General features: G+C 34.9%; 2 protein-coding genes across 2 annotated transcripts; one reads left to right on the plus strand and one right to left on the minus strand.

The window, feature by feature from the left end:
- Window positions 1-4,185: 4,185 nt before the first annotated feature.
- Window positions 4,186-5,755, plus strand: LOC136781536 (putative nuclease HARBI1). Its single transcript, XM_066740423.1, has 5 exons — window positions 4,186-4,209; window positions 4,274-4,500; window positions 4,600-4,681; window positions 4,753-4,996; window positions 5,379-5,755. Exons 1-5 carry the CDS (start codon window positions 4,186-4,188, stop codon window positions 5,753-5,755), a joined length of 954 nt encoding a protein of 317 aa, XP_066596520.1.
- Window positions 5,756-9,754: 3,999 nt separating this feature from the next.
- On the minus strand, window positions 9,755-18,418 carry LOC136781537 (myb/SANT-like DNA-binding domain-containing protein 3). The gene is made up of 6 exons (XM_066740424.1): window positions 18,395-18,418; window positions 18,047-18,285; window positions 17,798-17,934; window positions 10,435-10,575; window positions 10,153-10,248; window positions 9,755-10,038 (listed from the first exon to the last, which is right to left on the minus strand). Exons 1-6 carry the CDS (start codon window positions 18,416-18,418, stop codon window positions 9,755-9,757), a joined length of 921 nt encoding a protein of 306 aa, XP_066596521.1.
- Window positions 18,419-24,088: the final 5,670 nt, after the last annotated feature.

Here is a 24,088-nt window from a genome sequence, read left to right on the forward strand (position 1 = left end):
AAATAATTTTCATAAAAACTATAAATACTTGTAATTTTGTCGGTCATAATAATATTGAAAATTAGGCCTTGTAGCGCGCTAAAGAAAAGTTCTATGACTAATTTGAGACCAAGAAGAAATAATTATACCTAAAAATGTGGAAGATTTTTTTGAAAAACTAAATCAGCTATTGAAAGACAAGTTTTACACTGTTTTACCGACGGAGAAGTTTCACAGTGCGTTAGACAAGGACAGGCCTATTAGCTCTCTCGCTTTAGAAGGGGTACCCACTCTCTCCCCACCATTCCCCGCTAAACAAACCAACTCTCCTACACACAGCAAGATAGCTGGCTAACGCTGCCTGTCGGTGTGAATCTCTAGCGGAATGGAAGAACAAATAATTATTTGTAGATTTCAGGGTAAGGTTTTCGCACATCCGGCGTTGTACCGCTCTTCCATATAATCTCGGGAGGCTACAGTAAAATTTTCAAAGTATTTTGTCATCTACAAGTCTCAAAAAACTTGAATTAGTTGACGAAAGCGTGACTCGTAGCAGCTGATGCTGATGCGCTACACAGCTTAGCGATCAGCGTCGGCTGCTACCAGTCACGCTTTAGTCAACTAATTCAAGTTTTTTGAGACTTGTAGATAATAAAATGATTTGAAAAATTTATAGTAGCTGTCGGAAATAATATGGAAGGGCGGTACAACGCCGGATTTGCGAAAACCTAACCCTGAAATCTACAAATAATTATTTGTTCTTCCATTCCGCTACGGATTTACACCGACAGGCCGCGTTAGCCAGCCGTCTTGCTGTGTGTAGGAGAGTTGGTTTGTTTAGCGGGGAATGGTGGGGAGAGAGTGGGTACCCCTTCTAAAGCGAGAGAGCTAATAGGACTGTCCTTGCCTAATGCACTGTGAATCTTCTCCGTCGGTAAAACAGTGTAAAACTTGTCTTTCAATAGCTGATTTAGTTTTTCAAAAAAATCTTCCACATTATCAGGTATATTTGTTTATTCTTGGTCTCAAATTAGTCATAGAACTTTTCTTTAGCGCGCTACAAGGCCTAATTTTTAATATTATTATGACCAACAAATTTTGAAGTATTTATAATTTTTATGAAAATAATTTTTTATAATTTTGAGAAACCGAGTTTGTAGCGCGCTTCAGTACAGTCAAAAGAGTAAATTTAATCTCTACAAAAAAGTTCATATTCCTAATAGCTTGGAAAATAAACTTGATTGAGTATTTGAGTCGTTCAATGTTTCCCCTTAACTATGGCCAATCTGGGATATTCGGATAAAGGGTAAAATTTCGAGTAAAAAAGTTCGAAACACTTTGTGGCTAGCACCCTTAATTAAAAAGTTATTAGCTATTAAAGATCCTCAGTTTTAATAGGATTTGCTTAGACGGAGGATTCTATTGGTCGCATTGTTAGCCCATAAACGCTAAGATTCAGTAAAAGTTAATACTAAAGCAAACACACGGGCAGTGGACACACCCACTTGAGCCTGTGGTAGTGACCGAAAGCCGAGCGACCGAGTCTCGAGAGCGAGCGTCATAAAAACAATGAAAACATACACTCTTGACAATAGTCGCAAGCTAAAATTTAAACTTTAGTAATTTTCAAGTAAGAAGTTAATAATTAACATTCTTGAATTGTATGTATTTTTACGATGAAAATGAGTTCAAACAGAATATAATTACGTCAATCTTAGATTATAATTAACAGTTTTAATTAATTAATAATGTCGCTAAAAAAATCATAATTATATCGCGCCTGGACTTATTTTCACTATAAAAAAATGAACAAATCAGAAATAAGAATTAGAAATTTGATAAAACATAATTGCAAAAGTGAAATTTCTCTTTGTTTAGTGTAATGTGTTTACGTTTTTCTGTTTTTTAAATCGAGGCCTATTGTTGAATGAATAGCCTTGGGAGCTCGATAATTCTACGCGCTTGATCGGCAGAGGAAAAGGGGGAATCGGGGTAATGAAATTAAGACATTTATAATTTCAAATTTGCTTCTTTTTATTTTAACACTGTCTTTTCGGGGCTATCGTTTCCCCACTACCTTGCGGTAGATAGCTCAGTGCTTCTTTTTTTTGAAGTGATATCCCCAGGAGGCCTAATCCACTATCATAATTTAAAACTATCGCAAATGCTCGAACTGTTGGCCGCGTTGCTCCAAACACATTTGAGCTCTTTGCGTTACACTACGCATAGCCCTGTGCACCATGTCCGGCGAGATGTTATTGAAGACCGCCATAATTGCTTCACGTACTTCTTTCTCGATATCATCACGCCGATCCTCCACTAAATCTTTTAATGTCACAATAGGAAGAAATCTAAAAGATTTAGATCAGGAGATTTCGCTGGCCAGTATATTGGACACCCCCCCCCCCCCGACCTATCCACCTACTCGAATAAAACAAGTCTAATGTTTGACGCACATTTCTGCGAAAATGTGCAAGTGCTCCGTCGTGCTGAAAAATTAAATTTTCTCGCATGCTGAGCGGCACATCTTCCAAAAGCACGTTAAGCTCTTGTTGTAAAAAATGTGCGTAAATTTACCCATTTAAGCGCGGTGGCAAGAGAAATGGACCGATCTGTGAATTAAAAGGCAAAATTACGCATTATATTTATTAAATGAAAAATGACAGATTGTTCTGATACTTACAATTTGATTTACGATTAGCCCGGCCAAAACATTGGTGGTGTAGCGGTACTGGAAAGCACATACACGCATCGCACGAGGATTTTCCTCACCCCACGCAATGTAGTTGCACGAATTAAATACGCCGGTTGGCGTAAAAGTGCTTTTGTCCGACCATAAAATCCGATCCGAGAATTTCGGGTCCCTTCAGCACTGAGCAAGATATTCTGTTTTGGAAAAGTCTTATTTTACACAAAATTCAATAATGAAAGGCTGTTAACTATCATCAATTAATGCTAAACATACCTTCGCAGAAGTAGATTCGGTTCACATAGTCCCGAGGACGCAGCTGTTGGACCCGCCGGTAGTGGAAGGGCCGCAAGCTATTTCTTCGCAATATTTCGCGTACTTAAAATTTGGATACGCAAAACTCGTGTGCAACGCGACGGAGACTGCCTCGCCCATTCAAGAAGCGGTCAAGAATTTCCTCTTCTTGATTTACGCTTATCTCGCGTTTACGCACTCTGTCCTGCACATTATGCATGAAACGGCCATGTTCACGCAGGCAGCACATTATCCGCGTAAAAACGCGCCTTTCTGGATGTCGCCGACTCGGAAATCTGGGCGCATATAATCTCGCTGCTTCGCTGGCATTTTCATCTGCCATGCCATATGTCACCATCATATCGGTGTATTCGTTATTTGTGAAGCTCATTTTGCACTCACTAAACTTGCACTTTTCTATCTCGCGCAGTATTCAACCCGAAACACTAACAACGAATGAGCATTCAGTCTTATTAGGTTAAAAATGTAAACAAAACTCGAATTAATTTTGTATATAGTTCTCCTAGCCTGCTTTCATCGGTTTGTTTACATTTTTAACCTAATAAGACTGAATGCTCATTCGTTGATAGTGTTTCGGGTTGAAGACTGCGCGAGATAGAAAAGTGCAAGTTTAGTGAGTGCAAAATGAGCTTCACAAATAACGAATACACCGATATGATGGTGACATATGGCATGGCAGGTGAAAATGCCAGCGAAGCAGCGAGATTATATGTGCGCATATTTCCGAGTCGGCGACATCCAGAAAGGCGCGTTTTTTACGCGGATAATGTGCTGCCTGCGTGAACATGGCCGTTTCGTGCATAATGTGCAAGACAGAGGCTCAAATTTATAGTCGAATCTTGTATCTTGAGAGCTGAGTGAGACACGAGGCACTCTCAAATCTGAAGTCGTAATTTCAGCACTACTAATGGGACATCTGTTATGTCGTAAGTTTATGGTCCAATAATTAGGATTTGCTGAAGCTGCTGTTTTGTTTAGTGAGCCAATACCAGTCAATACTTCAATAGGCATTAGCTTCCGTTAGCCTGTTCATACAAAACCAAAAAAAAGGAAAGCTGTATTTTTTTGAGTGAACGAACACGTTTAAATTTGTTCGACGCTGCGTAAGGTAAAGGGTAGTTTAATTTAAAATGATTAGAATATTACAGTAGAAAATTGATTGTGTTATTTCTGCTTTAGTTTCTAAAATTAAAGGTCACATTATGGATGATGATTATGATGATGAGGTAAATATTATCAAATGAATATTTTAATTATGAAATAATTAATTATTTTATAAATTTGTCTTAGCTGGACGATTTGGAAGATTTCCTTGATTTTATGGAAAGGAATGCAGAAATAATGCCTACAATAAAAATGACAAAAAGATATATAAGAGATCAGGCAAACCCATTCGAGTTTTACAGCGAAGGTGCATTTTTAAGCAGATTTAAATTTTCAAAGGATACTATGATACATTCAATATTGCCATTGGTAGAAAAGCAGTTGCATAAAGAAATGCCACTGGCAATTACCAAGTAAGTAATATGCATGCAAAATTAAATTTATTTCATTTCAAATATTTATTAAAAATGTTTGTGTTGTTTGCTATGTTATCTTACTGAATTTATTAAAAGCTTTATATATTTTAAAAATACATTTTTCATAAAAACAGAAATTTATAAAAAAGCACAAACAAATCTAATAATATATATCAGGGTAATCATTATTTGTCTGATTACTTAAAACTTTTAATTATAATCTAAATATATGTGTAATTCAATTTTCAGACAGTAATAGGTGATTTAAAAGGATTTTCTCAAGCTACTGCTTGTATAAGTGTAAGAAGAGTGTCGGTAGCGTTTGCTGAAAGTTTGCATAAGTTTATACATTTCCCTAATAATATTAACAGTCAACAAAATAATATAAAAAGTTTTTATCAAATTGCTCGGTTCCCTAATGTAGCTGCTTGCATTGATGGAACTTTGATAAAAGTTCAATATCCTTCAAAAGATATTGGAGAGGTATTCCGCAGTAGAAAAGGAACATTTGCCTTAAATATCATTGTAAATATTTATATTATTTCTTATATTTGTGCTTCAATAATTATAAAATTTCAACATAAATTTATTCACTAGTGATTCCCACTAAATTAATAAGTAAATAACTGTAAGGCCGCTGTTGGCCCTGCAGGCGAATTTTTACATGTAGATGTGCGACATCCAGGAAGTACCCATGATAATACTGCCTTTGAACGCAGCAGTTTAAAGTATCTTTTTGAGCAGAATCGAGTAAAAGATAAAAATATAATAACAGTTATATATATTTCATTGAAGATTCTGTAACTGACATCACTTATTTATTAGAATAAAAAAAAAAGAATATGCTAATCAATTAATTTTTTAAAATTCATTAGGTGTTTTATTGGGAGACAATGGATATGCTTGCCAGCCATATCTGCTCACACCAGTTCTGAATCCTATCAATGAATACGAACGTGCTTACAATAGCAGTCATAAGAAGACTAGAATTACAATCGAAAGAACATTTGGAAGATGGAAAAGAAAATTCTCTGCATTGAAAAGAGGACTTCTTAACAAAATTAATAATTCTATAGCTATAATTTTTGCAACAGCTGTGCTATGGAATTTACATATTTCATTAAATTACCCAGTTAACCTATTTGATAGTAACATGGATGTAGGCTATGCTCCTTATTTAGATAGAGATATACGTAGAAGCCTCAATGGTTTGGATTTTCGTTTAGATTTCATAATACGTCATTTTGGGTAACTATTTTTTTTCATTAAATCAGTTTAATATAAAAACTATTATAAGTGTAATACATTTATTTGAGACAAAATCACATTCTTTTTCTTTACATCCTATATTAATTTGTTTATAATATAATCCAAATTTTGTAATTAATATTATTCAACTATTATATCAGCCATTAGAATTTATATTTAATAACATCACAAAATATCAGACCCATATGGACAGAATATTAATATCAAAAAATTATATCAGTTAAAGCTTTGATTTATAGTTTAATCTAAACATAAATTAACCCATTAACGTCCAAAATGTCAAAATTTCATGCACGTTTTCAAAGTGATTTTGTCTTATGTAATTGGCGTTGAAAAAATTCTTGAACCACATATTCTGATGTAAAATTGCATGCTCTTTCAGAATCCGTTGCCAGAATCATGATAAAACTCACAGGAAAAGAGATATGCTCGATTGAAACATAAAAAACACCTAAATTTTCGAAAAAAAAAAATTTTAGGATTTTTTTTCGAAGTGTTACGGTGAAGATATCACCTTGCGACCGTGATCAAAGGTGATCATGGGAGTTGAAGTTTAACAGGGAATTTTTTTGTTGACCTTGAACCATCGCTTCTTTACAAAATGGCGGAAAAAACGAATTTTTTTTTTCAATCTTCATCAACTTTTTTCTCGAAATCTATGGTCTTTAGAAAAAAATTCATAAAAACAAAAATGCCTTAGAATCGCTCGAGGAACATTCTCAAATTTTTTCAGAATTTTTTGACATAATTTTTGATTTTCCGGGAAACTTGTGAAATGGAATTTTCAAAAATGTCTCCAAAAATTCTGAAAAAATTTTAGGATGTTTCTCGAGTGCTTCTAAGACATTTTTGTTCTTATGAATTTTTTTCTAAAGTCCATAGATTTCGAGAAAAAAATTGATAAAGTTGAAAAAATAAAAATTCGTTTCGGCCGCTATGTTCTAAAAACCTATTGGTAAAAAACGATTTCTGTGCAAATTTTAGGAAGATTTTTTTACTCTTAGCGTTACCCAAAGACTACGGCGTGGACGTGGTAAAATTCTGTCTCCTTTGGAGTGCTTTTTTCCCGTGAGTCCCCTTGCCTCTCACGTCTCGGGGTGCTTGTTTTCCGTGAGTCCCCTTGCCTCTCACTTATTCATACTTTTAGGTGTGCTTTTTTAGCCAACATTTATTGCAAATATTTAAATTACATGTTTTGCAGAAAATTCTTGTTCTTATTGGACAGTTTCCATTCGAACAAATCCTCAATTTGTCACTATTAGATCGTCCATGTGCTTTACTTTTGCGACTACTTTTTTGTAAGTAGTATTTGGCAATCGAAATAGTGAACTCTTTTATTCCAACTTTTTTCTTTCCATCGTTAGCAGCATTGAAAATTACAAGAGAATTAGTAATAGACGCCTGTATAAGTCTCATAAAAACTACCCATGTCCATTTTTTTGATCGTATACTTGGGAGTATGTCATTGCAATGTCCGTCATGCAGGTCAACACTTCCCATGAATTTGTTATATAGGTGAAAAGCTTGCGGAAAAGGTATTTCAATTTTAGATTTAGCCTCTGCGCTGTATCTTTTTGAAATAGATAGAGGATTGACACCTGCTGCAGTTGAAGCTATTGAGACGGGCTTCGAATCCATGATAGTAATGAAATTTATGCCACTGTTTACGTCGTGCTTCACCACATATGTCCCTCTTGGAGCTTTCTTATCAAGCACATTTTTTTCTTTGACTCGATTATCTCTGATAGTACCAGTGCATTTCAAACGCAATTTCTTCAAATGTAATACCAAATCCATGTTCGTGAAGAAGTTGTCAAAGTACAGATGAAATTGAGAAATTTTGTTATAACTTATTATTTGAAAAAATGGTTGTAATAAATATAATACTACTGGTGAACCTAAAGCACATTTAGATAACTTATCTCCAATTTGAGAATTCTTGCCGCAATAAAGATCCAAATTCAGTAGATAGCCGTCCGAAGTACACAAGCCCCAAAATTTCAAACCAAATCTTATCGGTTTTCCTCGAATAAATTGTTTCAAAACAGTTTTTGCATAGGATTTGGCCATCATCTCATCAACGGATAGAGCAGTTCTCCATATTCCGAATTTCATGATGTTATTTTGAAAAAGTTTCAGTAGAGAACGAACGCGCCATCCTCGATCATTTGAATCTTTGTCTTTGTTTTTTGAAAACTTCAATTTAGATTTTGTGAATTAAAATTTTTGGCGAGACATTGCAGAAGAAACTACTTCATTAGATAAATACGGATCAGATGACCAGTAATCTCTCTGTGATTTTCTGGGATTGAATGTAGAAAAAATAACTATTCCAATAAAAATATCAAGATCTTTCAATTTCAGATCATAACCATTGTCTTTACACGCATCAATAATATATTTTTTCATTTCAATAGAAAAAAAGGTTTCAAACAATTGAAAAGGTTCGCTCCTACGTATTTTCTTTTTTTGCGATTCGGACAATAATACTTTATCTTCACAAGAATCAGGGTGTAACTTTTCACCCTCAATCCAAGTGAATTCATGACCTTTTTCAAGTTTATCTTGTTTTTCAGAATAATTTGCACGAGCTTTATTGTAAGTGATATTGGGTATTTCATGTTCGCAATCTGAATCAAAATCGGAACCAGAATCATCGGAACCTGAATAGTCAGGATCCGGAATCAATACGTTGCGTTCTGAATCACTATCTGAAGAATCTGATTCATATTCAGAAGATCTTACACGTTTCCGCGACATAATGTATGAAATTAATGATTTCGTTTATTTATCACTCATCCGTATGTACAAAAATATGAAAGAAGAGAACAAAAAAAGACGAATATTCATGAATACATGAGACCAAAAATTACGCTTATCTGCCAAAATGAAATGTAAATAAAGGATGAAATTTTTGTCGGAATCTATAAGTCTTTGAAAAAAGAATGAAAATAAGTTAGAATCATTCGAGCAATATTGTAAAATTTTTTCCGAGTTTTCGTAGACAGAACGTTTTTTTACCAATAGGTTTTCAAAACATCGGCCGAAACGAATTTTTATTTTTTCAACTTTATCCATTTTTTTCTCGAAATCTATGGACTTTAGAAAAAAATGTCTTAGAAGCACTCGAGAACATCCTAAAATTTTTTCAGAATTTTTGGAGACATTTTTAAAAATTCCATTTCACAAGTTTCCCGGATAATCAAAAATTGTCTCAAAAAATTCTGAAAAAATTTGAGAATGTTCCTCGAGCGATTCTAAGGCATTTTTGTTTTTATAAATTTTTTTCTAAAGACCATAGATTTCGAGAAAAAAGTTGATGAAGATTGAAAAAAAAAATTCGTTTTTTCCGCCATTTTGTAAAGAAGCGATGGTTCAAGGTCAACAAAAAAATTCCCTGTTAAACTTCAATTCCCATGATCACCTTTGATCACGGTCGCAAGATGATATCTTCACCGTAACACTTCGAAAAAAAATCCTAAAAATTTTTTTTTTCGAAAATTTAGGTGTTTTTTATGTTTCAATCGAGCATATCTCTTTTCCTGTGAGATTTATCATGATTCTGGCAACGGATTTTGAAAGAGCATGCAATTTTACATCAGAATATGTTGTTCAAGAATTTTTTCAACGCCAATTACATAGGAAAAAATCACTTTGAAAACGTGCAAGAAATTTTGACATTTTGGACGTTAATGGGTTAAGTGACTGTTTGTAATAATATAAATATGTAATCTTATATAAAATAATCATTAATAATACATTTATTATTTAATGTCATAAACTTTAGGGAAAATAACTTAAACGAAAATTGCACGCAATAATATGAACTTAACCATTTGCAGGACTAAATTGCATTTGATACGTATAATACTTTCAGAGAGATCGTAAATATTTAGAACATTAAATCAATTTTAAGTAACTATAAGTAATAGAAAGAAACTATAATCAATACAACTTAGCATATACCCATGCATATAACACATTAATCCAAATAATCTCCATTTGCACTTTTATATTTGGTTTCCCAATATTTTCCCTGAGCTTCCATGGCACGCAATCTAGACTTAGAAGCGTTTTTTTCTATTTCAAGTATCTCATGCTTCTTTTTCCAATATTGAGTTTTATTTTCAACCACTTTCATTTTCACAAAATGTAATTCTGCTTGTTGTTTTATATAGTCTTTAACTTTAGCAATTCGAATGCCATGTTCTATTTCAATTAACGAACCTTTCTTCTTATCCTTAAAAGTTTCTTCATTCTTCCATTCTACAGATAAATATGTACATATTAAAAATTGTAAAGAATTAAATGAATAAACATTTCTACTGTTGAGTGTACAAAAATTATCATTCGTGTTATAAAACATACAAATGTAATAACCTTTTATTTTGCTTGACTGATTTTCCAAATTGTCCGATATGAAAGAATCATTAACTTTTCCAATACTACTCAGTAGTGGCCGTTTTCTACAATTGACTGCAAAATCATTGCAATATATATTAATAACATTAACAATATTGGAATAAAAAGTAATTTGCAAAATTATCAAAGTATTCATAATATTTAAGATAATTGATTCAAAGAACAGAAAATAAATGAAATAAAATTATAGAATACAGTTTTTAGAATTATTTGAAATATTACTACCAATTCATAACATACCCTTTTCAGAAGATTTAACATATGGTCGTAATAAACTGCCAGAATTCTTTGAACATACTCTCAGTACATCATTAATTTCAGTATATAACTTTTTCTTTTTATTTGTACAATAATATTTTAAATTATTTACTTTTAATACTGCTGAAAAATTATAAGTATTGCATGTAAATAATTAAAATTGTGTATAAAGTAGAATCTAACTGCACCTTCTGTTTTTTTATTTAAGTTATAATTGTCTTCAAGAACATGTTCAATGGGGGGGAGGGTCGTCAATCAACTCTTCCAAAGAATTATTTGTATAGTCATTATAATCTGAAATAAAATATATCTAAAAAAGTGGATGCGTGTTGCTAACGACTATTGATTAATGGCTATCTTATATGAAATACCTTCCATTTTTCCAGTACAATCGTATGAATTTTCCAGAGTTAAATTTATTGTAGGAACAATCCCACAAAAAAACAGACTTCGCCTGTAAAAAAGGCGGCAAGTACGTAAACCATCTAGCATAAATAATATAGTAAAATTATCCAATTAAAAAAAGTAGTGGAATCCAAATATTAGGCAAGTGTATTTTTTCACCTTAGCAAAAGTTAAATTTTTGAAAAAAAAGGAAGAAAAAAGCTACTTGCCGGACGTAATGTCCATGCACAGTGGGAAATTGAATCGTGTGTGAGATTCAGCTATAGCGTAGTACAGCAAATTTCATGTTAAAATACAGAGTGAAGTTAGCCGAATCGCAGACGATTCTATTTCTCACCGTGCATGGACATTACGGGCCCGGCAAGTAACTTTTTTATTCCTTTTTTTTCAATAATTTAACTTTTGCAAAGGTGAAAAAATACACTTGCCTAATATTTGGATTCCACTACTTTTTTTAATTGGATAATTTTACTATATTATTTATGCTAGACGGTTTACGTACTTGCCGCCTTTTTTACAGGCGAAGTCTGTTTTTTTGTGGGATTTCATAAGTTTTGTAAGAGTATAATATTTAAAAAATTAAATAATTCTTTTAATTTTTCTACAGAATTTAAAGAAAATGTCCACACTTCTCATTTTTTGAAACAGCAGTGCTTAACTAATCAAATAATATATATTAATATTGAAAAAATATCACAGACAACACATTGGTTTTATTGATATTTGTAATGCATTCTGCATAAATGAACGTCATAATTAATGCCCCGGCTACTTGTTTAATGTTTTGAGTTTCAGTATAATAAAAGTTTGATTAAATTTTTCAAAATCAATAAATATACTTTCAACATATAAAAATAATTAAGTAAAATGTATATTTTAATTAATTTACATTTTCTGTTTATCAACATTTGACTTTTACCACCATCTGACCTTGCTAGACTTCACTAGTTTCATCAACTACTTGAGTTGATACAGGGGCATGACTGGACAAGCAATTCGCAAAGCTTTAAATAAACTACAATCAAGCATATAATTAAAGCTGACATTGTCGTTTTGCATACCACATTTCTTTTTAGCACCAATTACTGTCACATTTATGCTGCTAATTCTTAACAAAGGTATAACCTATCGGGCAGTTGAAACCCACATCAGTTTAAAGAGAAGAAACAACGAAAAATGTATTTTGTTAATGATTTCAATACCTGGAAGTTTAGCATATGGTTTTCAAATACTTTAACAATTTCTTGCAATTAATATGCTCTTGATAATCACTAATGCACATAAATGTTGAAAGTATACTTCTCCTTGGCACAGTGTTGAACATATATAAATCAAGAGACACGGTAGTGTCTCGACGGCAAGTACATAAAAGTAGGTATAGACGTGTCTATACCGCCGTTGAGGCACTACTGTATCTTATACAGCAAGTTTGGCTGTCTCAATTTTTAAATAGATTTTTCTCCGTAAATGAAACACTGTCATGATTTCAGTAAAGCTTTTCTTGAAATGGTTTGGAACAAGCTTTTATTTGAGCCCATAAACATCAAAATTGGTTCACGCAATCCAGAGATCTCATAATCTGTTAGCTATATATATAACGAATTTAATTTCTTTCCGTCATCTTCTTCTTCTCCAGCCAGAATGTATGTCTCGGGCTGAAGTTAATCGATAAAGAAAATGACGTAATTTTTACAAACGCGACGTTTAAATAATCGATATAATCGATAACTAATATGGTGACTACTGTTAGCTGTCAATTGAATGTCAATTGAATTGTAAGGTTTACCGGTATAACCTTAATATTTTTATAAAAATGAATTGGCTGTAATGATAGTGTAATAGTGTAATATAATCGAAACTATGGATAATTTAAGGGAGAAACATGAAGGAGCCAGCAAGATTATCAGATAAGTCACATTGTATTCAAAAATATGTATAAAATTTAATGTTAGGTGGTACTTTGTGGGATTTTTTTTATTGCAGGTTATATAAAATATTCCTTATATGCATATTCCTTGTATGCAGCTCTGATTTGAAGCCCTACCAATGCCAAATGCTCTAACAATTCTTGGAAATATCCTGTTATTGAAGAATGTAGATTGAGGAAGATTGTAAATGAAACAGAGAAAGATGAGGTTGTTACGTTAACTCATAATCAAGACACATGGTAGTGTCTCAACAGCAATTAACATAAACGTTTTTCAGTAAAGTAAGTGCATTGTAAAAAAAATTTGTTTTATTAAAACAAAGTTATATATAAGGCACCATTTCACAGTTTGCAGTTTGATGCCAAACCAGTGCCAAATAATGTAACAATTCTTGGAAATACCCTGTTATTGGAAAATGCAGATTAACGAAGATTGTAAATAAAACAAATAACGTAACAATTCTTGGAAATACCCTGTTATTGGAGAATGGAGATTAAGGAAGGTTGTAAATGAAACAGAGAAGGATGAGGTTGTTACGTTCACTCATAATCAAGACACATGGTATTTTCTCAACAGCAATTAACATAAACGTTTTTAAGTAAAGTAAGTGCATTGTAAAAAAAGTTTGTTTTATTAAAATAAAGTTATATATAAGGCACCATTTCATAGTTTGCAGTATGATGCCAAACCAGCGCCAAATAATGTATCAAATCTTGGAAATACCCTGTTATTGGAGGATGCAGATTAAGGAAGATTTTAAATAAAACAAATAATGTAACAATTCTTGGAAATACCCTGTTATTGGAGAATGCAGATAAAGGAAGATTGTAAATGAAACAAATATCATATATGCGTACAAATATTTCAGACTAAATTATAGTAATGCTTGTTTGGAAAATATGAAGCATTCCGATGAACCTTCATTTACGTAGAGTACCAGTTGACTAGTGTTTGGATTTAAGCTAATTATACAATAATAGATGTTTACAAAAGACGCAAAGACACCCAAATATTACAGATCTTTAGTCTCAAGGAAGTTAAGTTACCAAGCACTAAAGAAAATGGAGATGGAGCAACATCAAATACTGGTAAGTAACTGAGATGCTTCATGTTTCTTCAAAAATTTATTTTCTTTGAAGATTGAGATTGTTAAATGATGAATTTGATTTTAGGTTTACTCGTAGTGTCATCATTTATTATTTTACAGTCACTGTGCAAGTGTATTATAGCAAATAGTAATACTTGTGCTTTGACTTAAATACATTTGGTACAATTGAATTAAATATCCAAGGAGGAAGGTTCGCATACATACTGGCTATTGGAGTTGAATCAACAATTGTGCTTTTCACTCCTGCATTCTGGTACTTGAAACAGGCAAAGATGAAAGCATTGAAAGATTGGCAAAGTAAGAATAAGCCAATATTCAGAAAAACGTCATCCATTGCACAGCCATAATTTAAGGATGAGACTCATTAGATGAAATTCTATAAAATTGAGTTAATAACTGTTGATTGTTTTCCTCTGTTACCTATACTAGTATTCTGCGCCAAAGGTAGTATACTGGTCATTGGTATGGATGAAAAAATGAACGTTTATTCTCAATTGAAGCAAAGTCTAAAAATTAATAGTAACCACTCCATTTTGTAGCACCAGAAATCCGACCAGTTTCAAAAGTGCGTAGAAATTTGCGAAATGAACATCTGAGGACTCTGGCACAGGAAATGTTATAAGGACGACTCGCCAATGTATCTCCCATGCCACCTTTGTCAAGAGTTAGCAGCATAAATCTAACAATGATTGGTGTTAAAAAGAAACGTGGTATACAAAACGACAATGTCAGCTTTGATTATATGCTTAATTGTAGCTTATTCAAAGCTTTGCGAATTGCTTGTCCAGCCTTGCCCCAGTATCATCTCAAGCAGTTGATGAAACCAGTAAAGTCTGGCAAGGTCAGATGGTGGTAGAAAGTCAAATGTCGGTAAGCAAATAAGATGCTTCATGTACCTTCAAATATTTATTTTCTTTGAGGAATTATAATTCTTAATTGATGAATTTGATTTCAGGCCTACTCATAGTGTTATCATTTAGTATTTTACAGTCACTGTGCAAGTGTATTATAGCAAACAGTAATACTTGTGCTTTGACTTAAATACTTTTGGTACAATTCAATTAAAAATCCAATGAGGATTTTTCGCACACATACTGACTATTGGAGTTGGATCAAAGATTATGCTTTTCGCTCCTGTATTCTGAGACTTGAAACAGGCAAATATAAAAAGTATTGAAAGATTGGCAAAGTAAGAATAAGCCAATTTTCAGAAAAACGTCGTCCATTGCTCAGCCACAATTTAAGTATGAGATTTATTGGATGAAATGATATAAAATGCAGTTAATAGCTGCTGATTGTTTTTCTCCATTACCTATGCAAGTATTCAAGACGAGAGGCAGTATACTGGTCATTGGTATGGATGAAAAAATGCACGTTTATTCTCAATGGAAAAAAACTCAGTCTAAAAATTAGTTGTTTCGACTGCATTTTGTAGCACCAGAAATCAGACCAGTTTCAAGTGTATAGAAATTTACGAAACGAAAATTTGAGGACTTTGGCACAGGAAATGTTATAAGGACGACTTGCCAATGTATCTCCCATGTCACCTTTGTCAAGAGTTAGCAGCATAAATCTAACAATGATTGGTGCTAAAAAGAAACGGCGTATGCAAAACGACAATGCCAACTTCGATTATATGCTTCATTGTATCTTATTTGAAGCTTTACGAATTGCTTTTCCAGTCTTGCCCCTGTATCACCTGAAGCAGCTGAGGGAGTTACTGAAGTTTGGCAAAGTTAGATGTTGGTAAAAAGTCAAATGTTGGATAAACAGAAAATGTAAATTAATTAAAATATATACATTTTATTTAATTATTTTTATATGTTGAAAGTATGTATATTGATTGTGAAAAATTCCAGTCTTGCCCCTGTATCACCTGAAGCAGCTGAGGGAGTTACTGAAGTTTGGCAAAGTTAGATGTTGGTAACAAGTCAAATGTTCATAAACAGAAAATGTAAATTAATTAAAATATATACATTTTATTTCATTATTTTTATATGTTGAAAGTATGTTTATTGATTATGAAAAATTTAATCATACTTTTATTATGGTGAAACTGAAAACATTAAAAAACTAGCCTGAGCATTAATTATAAAGTTCATTTATACAAAATACATTACAAATATCAATAAAATCAATGTGTTGACTGCGATATTTTTTCAATATAAATATATATATTTTTATTAGTTAAGCGCTGCTGTTTCAAAAAATGAGAAGGGTGGAAATTTTCTTTAAAATCTGTAGAAATTAAAAGAATAATTTAATTTTTTAAATGTTATACTCTTACAAAACGTTATGAAATCCCACAAAAAACAGACTTCGCCTGTAAAAAAAGGCGGCAAGAACATAAACCATCTAGTATTAATAATATAGTAAAATTATCTAATTAAAAAAAGTAGTGAAATCCAAATATTAGGCAAGTATATTTTTTCACCTTAGCAAAAGTTAATTTTAAAAAAAAAAGGAACAAAAAAGTTACTTGCCGGGCCCGTAATGTCCATGCACAGTGAGAAATAGAATCGTCTGTGGTTCGGCTAACTTCACTCTGTATTTTAACATGAAATTTGCTGTACTAGGCTATAGCTGAATCTCACACACGATTCAATTTCCCACTATGCATGGACATTACGGGCCCGGCAAGTAACTTTTTTGTTCCTTTTTTTTTCAAAAATTTAACTTTTGCTAAGGTGAAAAAATACACTTGCCTAATATTTGGATTTCACTACTTTTTTTAATTAGATAATTTTACTATATTATTAATACTAGATGGTTTATGTACTTGCCGCCTTTTTTTACAGGCGAAGTCTGTTTTTTGTGGTATTAATCTTACTTCATCCAGTCAACTCTATTCACCCCCAGTATGATTACCTATCGGACAGTTGAAATCCACATCAATTTAAAGAAAAGAAAGAGTTAAATATGTATTTTCTTAATGATTTCAATACTTGGAAGTTTAGCATATGGTTTTCGAATACCTTAACAATTTCTTGCAATTTATATATACTCTGGATAATCACCGATGCACATAAATGTTGACAGTATACTTCTCCTTGGCAGTGTTAAAAATATATAAATATTAATCTTACTTCATCCAGTCAGCTCTATCCTCAGCAACTCAATCCACGTAGTTTCATCCTCAGCAATCAAGGTACACGGTGTATATTATATTTTAATCTTTCACTCCACACAGCTCGATCCTTAGCAGTCAGATAATAAACACATCGCTATTTAATCTACAATAAAATCACACAAAGTACCAGAAAATATATTACATTTTATATCATAAAATTCATTGTTATACTTATCTAATCTGTTGATTCCTTTATGTAATTAAAAATCCTTTTAATGAGTATAACCTCATCAAATTTAAATAAGAACAGCCTAATCATGTTTTTTCATTTATTTATTTCATAATTAGGTTCAAATTGTTTTAAGGTTAATACTGTCAATCTTGCAGCTTAACCTGATTTACCGTAATAAACGAAGTAAAACATATATCTAGGAGATACACACAGACACACTGTTTACGATTGTGTGCAACTATATTTACGTTTACGTCTACTGACGTCACTAAACCTACGTTAAGCAGCCAACTTCAGCCCGAGACATACACTCTGGCTGGAGAAGAAGAAGAAGAAGATTATGAAGGAGAAGAATCTCAATTTTCGATATATATATAGCTAACTCAGTATGAGATCTCTGAATTGCATGAACCGTTTTTAATGTTCATGGTCTTAAATGAAAGCTTGTTCCAAACTAGTTTAAGGAAAGCTTTACTTAAATCATGACAGTGGATCATTCACCGAAATAAATTGGTTTGAATATTGAGGCGGTCAAACCTACTGTATAAGTTAACGGTAGTGCTCGGCGGTATAGACATGTCATTATCTACTTTTATATGTACTTGCCGTCGAGACACTACCGTGTCTCTTGATAGCACGCACTTGCTCATTTAAGTTTTCATCTGTTTCAATAATCTCCATAGGACCACCTCCAGTTCGCAAAAGCTCTTGTTTTCTTTTCGATTCAGCTTGTCTACATCTACATATGGATGGAAAATTATTGATTCTCATGATATTAACACTTTCAAATACGCACTATATTAAAACAATGAAATTATAGTGGAACATAATGAAATTGATAAAAAGTTTACCTATATTTTAAGTTTGTCCAACATCTTTTCAATTGACCTTCTGATCGTAAAGAAGTAACACCATTACAGTTACAAAGCTTAGCATAATCTTCAGTAATTGTTCTCCAGGATTTATTTTTTAATATCATGGAAGGCCCATCAGTTTTTGGGTTCTCAATAATATTTTTATGTTCATTGACATGCGATATTAATAACTCTTTTTCTAATTCGCTAAAAACTTTGTTTTTTTTAACACATTGCTGGAGTCATAAACCTAAAACATGGTATTAATTATAATTATTTTGCTAATTTTAAACTACATAATTTTTTGTAAATTTATATTTTAAATATTCATTTGATAATATTTACCTCATCATCATAATCATCATCCATAATGTGACCTTTAATTTTAGAAACTAAAGCAGAAATAACACAATCAATTTTCTACTTTAATATTCTAATAATTTTAAATTAAACTACCCTTTACCTTACGCAGCGTCGAACAAATTTAAGCGTGTTCGTTCACTCAAAAAAATATAGCTTTCCTTTTTTTTTGGTTTTGTATGTACAGGCTAACGGAAGCTAATGCCTATTGAAGTATTGACTGGTATTGACTCACTAAACAAAACAGCAGCTCCAGCAAATCCTAATTATTGGGCCATAAACTTACGACATAACAGATGTCCCATTAGTAGTGCTAAAATTACGACTTGAGATTTGAGAGCGTCTCATATCTCACTCAGCTCTCAAGATACAAGATTTGACTATAAATTTGAGCCAGAGTGCGTACACGCGAGATAAGCGTAAATCAAGAAGAGGAAATTCTTGACCGCTTCTTAAATGGGTGAGGCAATCTCTCCGTCGCGTTGCACACGAGTTTCGCGAATCCAAATTTGCATTACGCGAAATATTGCGAAGAAAGAGCTTGCGGCCCCTCCACTACCAGCGGGTCCAACAGCTGCTTCCTCGGGACTATGTGAACCGAATCTACTTCTGCGAAGATATGTTTAGCATTAATTGATGATAGTTAACAGCCTTTTATTATTGAATTTAGTGTAAAATAAGACTTTTCCAAAACAGAATATCTTGCTTAGTGCTGAAGGGACCCGAAATTCTCGGATCGGATTTTATGGTCGGACAAAAGCACTTTTACGCCAAACGGCGTATTTAATTCGCGTAACTACATTGCGTGGGGTGACGAAAATCCCCTCGTGCTATGCGTGTATGTGCTTTCCAGCACTGCTACACCATCAATGTTTGGGACGGGCTATTCGGAAATCAAATTTTAAGTATCAGAACAATCTGTCGTTTTTCAGTTAATAAATATAATGGTTAATTTTGCCTCTTAATTCACAGATCGGTCCATTTCTCTTGCCACCACGCTTAAATGGGGAAATTTACGCACTTTTTTACAACAAGAGCTTAACGTGCTCTTGGAAGATGTGCCGTTCAGCATGCAAGAAAATTTAATTTTTCAGCACGACGGAGCACCTGCACATTTTCGCAGAAATGTGCGTCAAACATTAGACTCGTTTTTTCCGGGTAGGTGGATAGGTCGGGGGGGGGGGGGTCCAATATACTGGCCAGCGAGATCTGATCTAAATCCTTTAGATTTCTTCCTATGAGGACATGTAAAGGATTTAATGGAGGGTCGGCGTGATGGTAACGAGCACAAAGTACGTGAAGCAGTTATAGCGGTTTTCAATACCATCTCGCCGGACATGGTGCACAGGTCTACGCGTAGTGTAGCGCATAAAGCTCAAATGTGTTTGGAGCAACGCAGCCAACAGTTCGAGCATTAGCGATAGTTTTAAATTATGATAGCGGATTAGGCATTCTAGGGATACCACTTCAAAAGAAAAAAGCATTGAGCCATCTACCGCAAGGTAGTGGGAAAACGATAGCCCCGAAAAGACATTGTTAAAATAAAAAGAAGCAAATTTGAAATTATAAATGTCTTAATTTCATTACCCCGATTCCCCCTTTCCTCTGCCGATCAAGCGCGTAGAATTATCGAGCTCCCAAGGCTATTCATTCAACAATAGGCCTCGATTTAAAAAACAGAAAAACGTAAACACATTACATTAAACAAAGAGAAATTTAACTTTTGCAATTGTGTTTTATCAAATTTCTAATTCTTATTTCTGATTTGTTCATATTTTTATAGTGAAAATAAGTCCAAGCGCGATATAATTATGATTTTTTTAGCGACATTAATTATTAATTAAAACTGTTAATTATACTCTAAAATTGACGTAATTATATTGTGTTTGGACTCAATTTCATCGTAAAAATACATACAATTCAAAAATGTTAATTATTAACTTCTTACTTGAAAATTACAAAATTTTAAATTTTAGCTTGCGACTATTGTCAAGAGTGTTTATGTTTTCATTGTTTTTATGACGCTCGCTCTCGAGACTCGGTCGCTCGGCTTTCGGTCACTACCACAGGCTCAAGTGGGTGTGTCCACTGCCCGTGTGTTTGCATTAGTATTAACTTTTACTGAATCTTAGCGTTTATGGGCTAACAATGCGACCAATAGAATCATCCGTCTAAGCAAATCCATTTAAAACTGAGGATCTTTAATCGCTAATAACTTTTTAATTAAGGGTGCTAGCCACAAAGTGTTTCGAACTTTTTTACTCGAAATTTTACCCTCTATCCGAATATTCCAGATTGGCCATAGTTAACCGGACACCCTGTATAATTTTGTTATTATTTTCAGATCCTTTCATATAGACATAGAATTAATGTGAATCAAGAGACACGGTAGTGTCTCGACGGCAAGTACATATAAAAGTAGATAATGACATGTCTATACCGCCGAGCACTATCGTTAGCTTATACAGTAGGTTTGGCCGCCTCAATTTTCAAACCGAATTTTTTCCGTGAATGATCCACTGTCATGATTTAAGTAAAGCTTTCCTTAAACTAGTTTGGAACAAGCTTTCATTCAAGACCATGAACATTAAAAACGGTTCATGCAATCCAGAGATCTCATACTGAGTTAGCTATATATATATCGAAAATTGAGATTCTTCTCCTTCATAATCTTCTTCTTCTTCTTCTCCAGCCAGAGTGCATGTCTCGGGCTGAAGTTGGCTGCTTAACGTAGGTTTAGTGACGTCAGTAGACGTAAACGTAAATATAGTTGCACACAATCGTAAACAGTGTGTCTGTGTGTGTATCTCAGCGATATATATTTACTTTGTTTATTACGGTAAATCAGGCTAAGCTGCAAGTTTGACAGTATTAACCTTAAAATAATTTGAACTAAATTTCGTTATAAATAAATGAAAAAACAATATTAGACTGTTCGTATTTAAATCCGATGAGGTTATACTCATTAAACGAATTTTTTACATAAAGGAATCAACAAATTAGATAAGCATAACAATGAATTTTATAATATTAAATGTAATATATTTTGTGGTACTTTGTGAAATTTGTAACATTATTCCCGTCAGTGCGAGGGGCCACTCACACTACGGGTTTTCCCATTACCTTCGCCCGTCCTTTTCTATCGGTATCAGGGCGCCAGTTGGTCAGTTGGGTGGCCAACAACCCTACGTTATCAATTGGGTCCTTCGACCCCATTCTCTATGCATCTTATACGGCCCTGCGGCCATGCATATGGACGGTAGCGGTAGCCAGGGTCGCTCAGTATGCTAGGTCGTGGAGAGAGGGGAGGGTTCCTTACGGAAGTCCGAGCCTCGCAGACCTGCCTGCTGAGGGGCATACATTTCTTCCTCACCACCCACACACAGGTGGTGGTGAGGAGTGCGGGAACATGCGGTATCAATTGCCAAAGCATAGCGTTTTGCCAGGAGCGGACCACCACGGAGGCAATGTTCACGGCCCGTCCAGCCATAGCGCAAGCCTATGGGATTACGGAGGGCACCGGGACACATTCCAACGGGCTAACTACGCCCCTGCACAACCCACCATGCATTGGCCGGTATCCAGTCGTGACGTACGTGCAGGCTGGCCTATAGCACACGCCTCACGTACGCGAACCGACCCATGGCTGTCTGAGTGCCGCGTCACGCGCTCACCAGCACGTACGGACACATCAGCCCAGTCCCATGGTCGCGTTCCGACTGCCTGTTCTGGCAGTCTGCGCACGACATTCGCGCAGCCTGCTTGACGCGCGTAACCAGCGTTCAAGCCAGACTCGATGTTCTATTTCCCCTCCTCGTGGGGACTTATAGACACTGTCATTCTTTTAGGACTCCCCGAGGCCGCTTCTCCGTATCTCAGGTTGCCTGGGTTGTTTGGCATGGCCCTGCCTTGCTCCCCAGGACAACCTGGACATCGTTTCTTGGAGCGCCGGTCTTTTCATCCGGGCCTCTGCCTGTCAACGGGGTCTATCCTTGACGTTAACTATAATCCACTCGTGAGCCTATCTCACGAGTCGGTAACGTAGGGATTAATAATATCCACTGTTCGGTAGCTTTTATGTTCTTTATTCGGTATCTCGCATACGTAACGGGGAACTTCGTTACATACCCCCCTCCGTAACGGAGGTTTCGACCCGAAACCGAAAGCGCCCGAACACGAGTTCGTTTTTCGCTGCCACGCCCAAGCGTGCAGTGATGCACTTCAGTCTGGGTTTACTCTTGCGGTAGCTCAGGCTTGTATGGCTTGATGTCTGCCGTAGACATTTTGCCAGTGACGTTTCCTGCCAAATCAGACAATTCTACAACTGTCTCCGATAACTTCTTCGCAATCATAAACGGTCCACCGAATGGTTTGTTCAGTGCAGCCGATATGTGTTTTGCGGCATTCGAGAGCTGTCGGTTGCGAACTAAGACTAACTCGCCAACCTCATAGTGCTTTTCACGACGACGTAGATTATACGGTCTTGCCTGTCGTTCGTGCGCTTCTTCGAGAGCATACTTGAAAACTGTTCTAAGTGTTTCCAAGCGTTTCATGCGTGCCAACCACTTTTCTGTCGGTTGCTGCATGATTTCGGTATCGCCTTCTAATTCACGTCGCTTCGACCTTGCCGATTCTGGTTCTCTACCCAGATTAGCAAATGCAGGTGTAGCTTGCAGTGAACCATGGTGGGCAGTATTAAATGCAAATCTAAATGCATCCAAATGCTGATCCCACTCTCGATGATCAGAATCGAGAAAGGCCCTTATCATCATCTTCAGGCTTCTATTCACCCTTTCGGTGGGGTTTGCCTGGGGATGATATGGAGGTGTCGTGGTTTGCCTCATACCCGTTAATTGTAATAAAGCAGTTATGTCTTTATTTACAAATTCGGTACCATTGTCGGTAACTAAAACTTTTGGTGTACCCCATCTATGAATCACCAAGTTTTCGATAGCTTCTGCAATCTTTTTGCCGTTAGCGCGTCGAAGTGGAGCTACTTCGATCCATTTTGTGTATAGGTCTTGGATTACCAACACATACGAGAACCCTTGTTTACTTGGCGTCAGTGAGCCCATAATATCTGCCGATATTACAGTCCACGGCTGTTCAACAATTCGACGTCCCATGAAGCCGACGGGAGCTTGTTGTTCTACCTTGCAATGCTGACATTCGTCGCAGTGACTGACGTAAGCCGTTACATCTTTGAACATACCTGGCCAGAAGTAATTTATCGAAAGGCGTCGATATGTACGATCGATACCTTGATGGCCGGCTTGCGGTAACTTATGGCATTCTTCGAGCACTTTCTGCCTGTACTCCCTGGGTATCACCAGTTTCCAAGCATCAAGATCTTCGAGCTCAGCATCTGCCAAATCTGAACGTCGTTGATGATACATCAACTCTCCATCTAATTTCCAATCAAGAAATTTTTCTGGCGTTCTTTCGATATCCTTTACGCGCTTTAAATACCACGCATCCTTGGTATCGGCGTAAGACGGTAGCAAAGCATTTAAACTTTCCGGTGCTCTTGACAAAGCATCAGGAACATGATTTAAAGCTCCTTTACGATGTACAATCGTAAAATCGTATTCCATCAAGGCGAGAGCCCAACGAGCAAGTCTTCCAGATGGATCTTTTAAATTATGCAACCATCGGAGACTGCTGTGGTCGGTAATTACA

The sequence above is a fragment of the Prorops nasuta genome, unplaced genomic scaffold (assembly GCF_024137725.1).
Source record: "Prorops nasuta isolate Cenicafe-Biocafe unplaced genomic scaffold, Cenicafe_Pnas_1.2 PNAS00023, whole genome shotgun sequence".
Classification (NCBI taxonomy): domain Eukaryota; kingdom Metazoa; phylum Arthropoda; class Insecta; order Hymenoptera; family Bethylidae; genus Prorops; species Prorops nasuta.

Excerpts from the sequence above, each read along its gene's own strand:
- LOC136781536 (XM_066740423.1), top strand. The coding sequence starts at position 4,186 with ATGGATGATGATTATGATGATGAG. Across the intron at positions 4,210-4,273 it reads ATGATGATTATGATGATGAG|CTGGACGATTTGGAAGATTT; the intron begins GTAAATATTATC and ends AATTTGTCTTAG. Across the intron at positions 4,501-4,599 it reads ATGCCACTGGCAATTACCAA|CTTTATATATTTTAAAAATA; the intron begins GTAAGTAATATG and ends ATTTATTAAAAG.
- LOC136781537 (XM_066740424.1), bottom strand. The coding sequence starts at position 18,418 with ATGGATGATGATTATGATGATGAG. Across the intron at positions 18,286-18,394 it reads ATGATGATTATGATGATGAG|CAATGTGTTAAAAAAAACAA; the intron begins GTAAATATTATC and ends TTATGACTCCAG. Across the intron at positions 10,576-17,797 it reads CGGTAGTGTCTCGACGGCAA|CAGTATTAAAAGTAAATAAT; the intron begins GTACATATAAAA and ends ATAATTTTTCAG.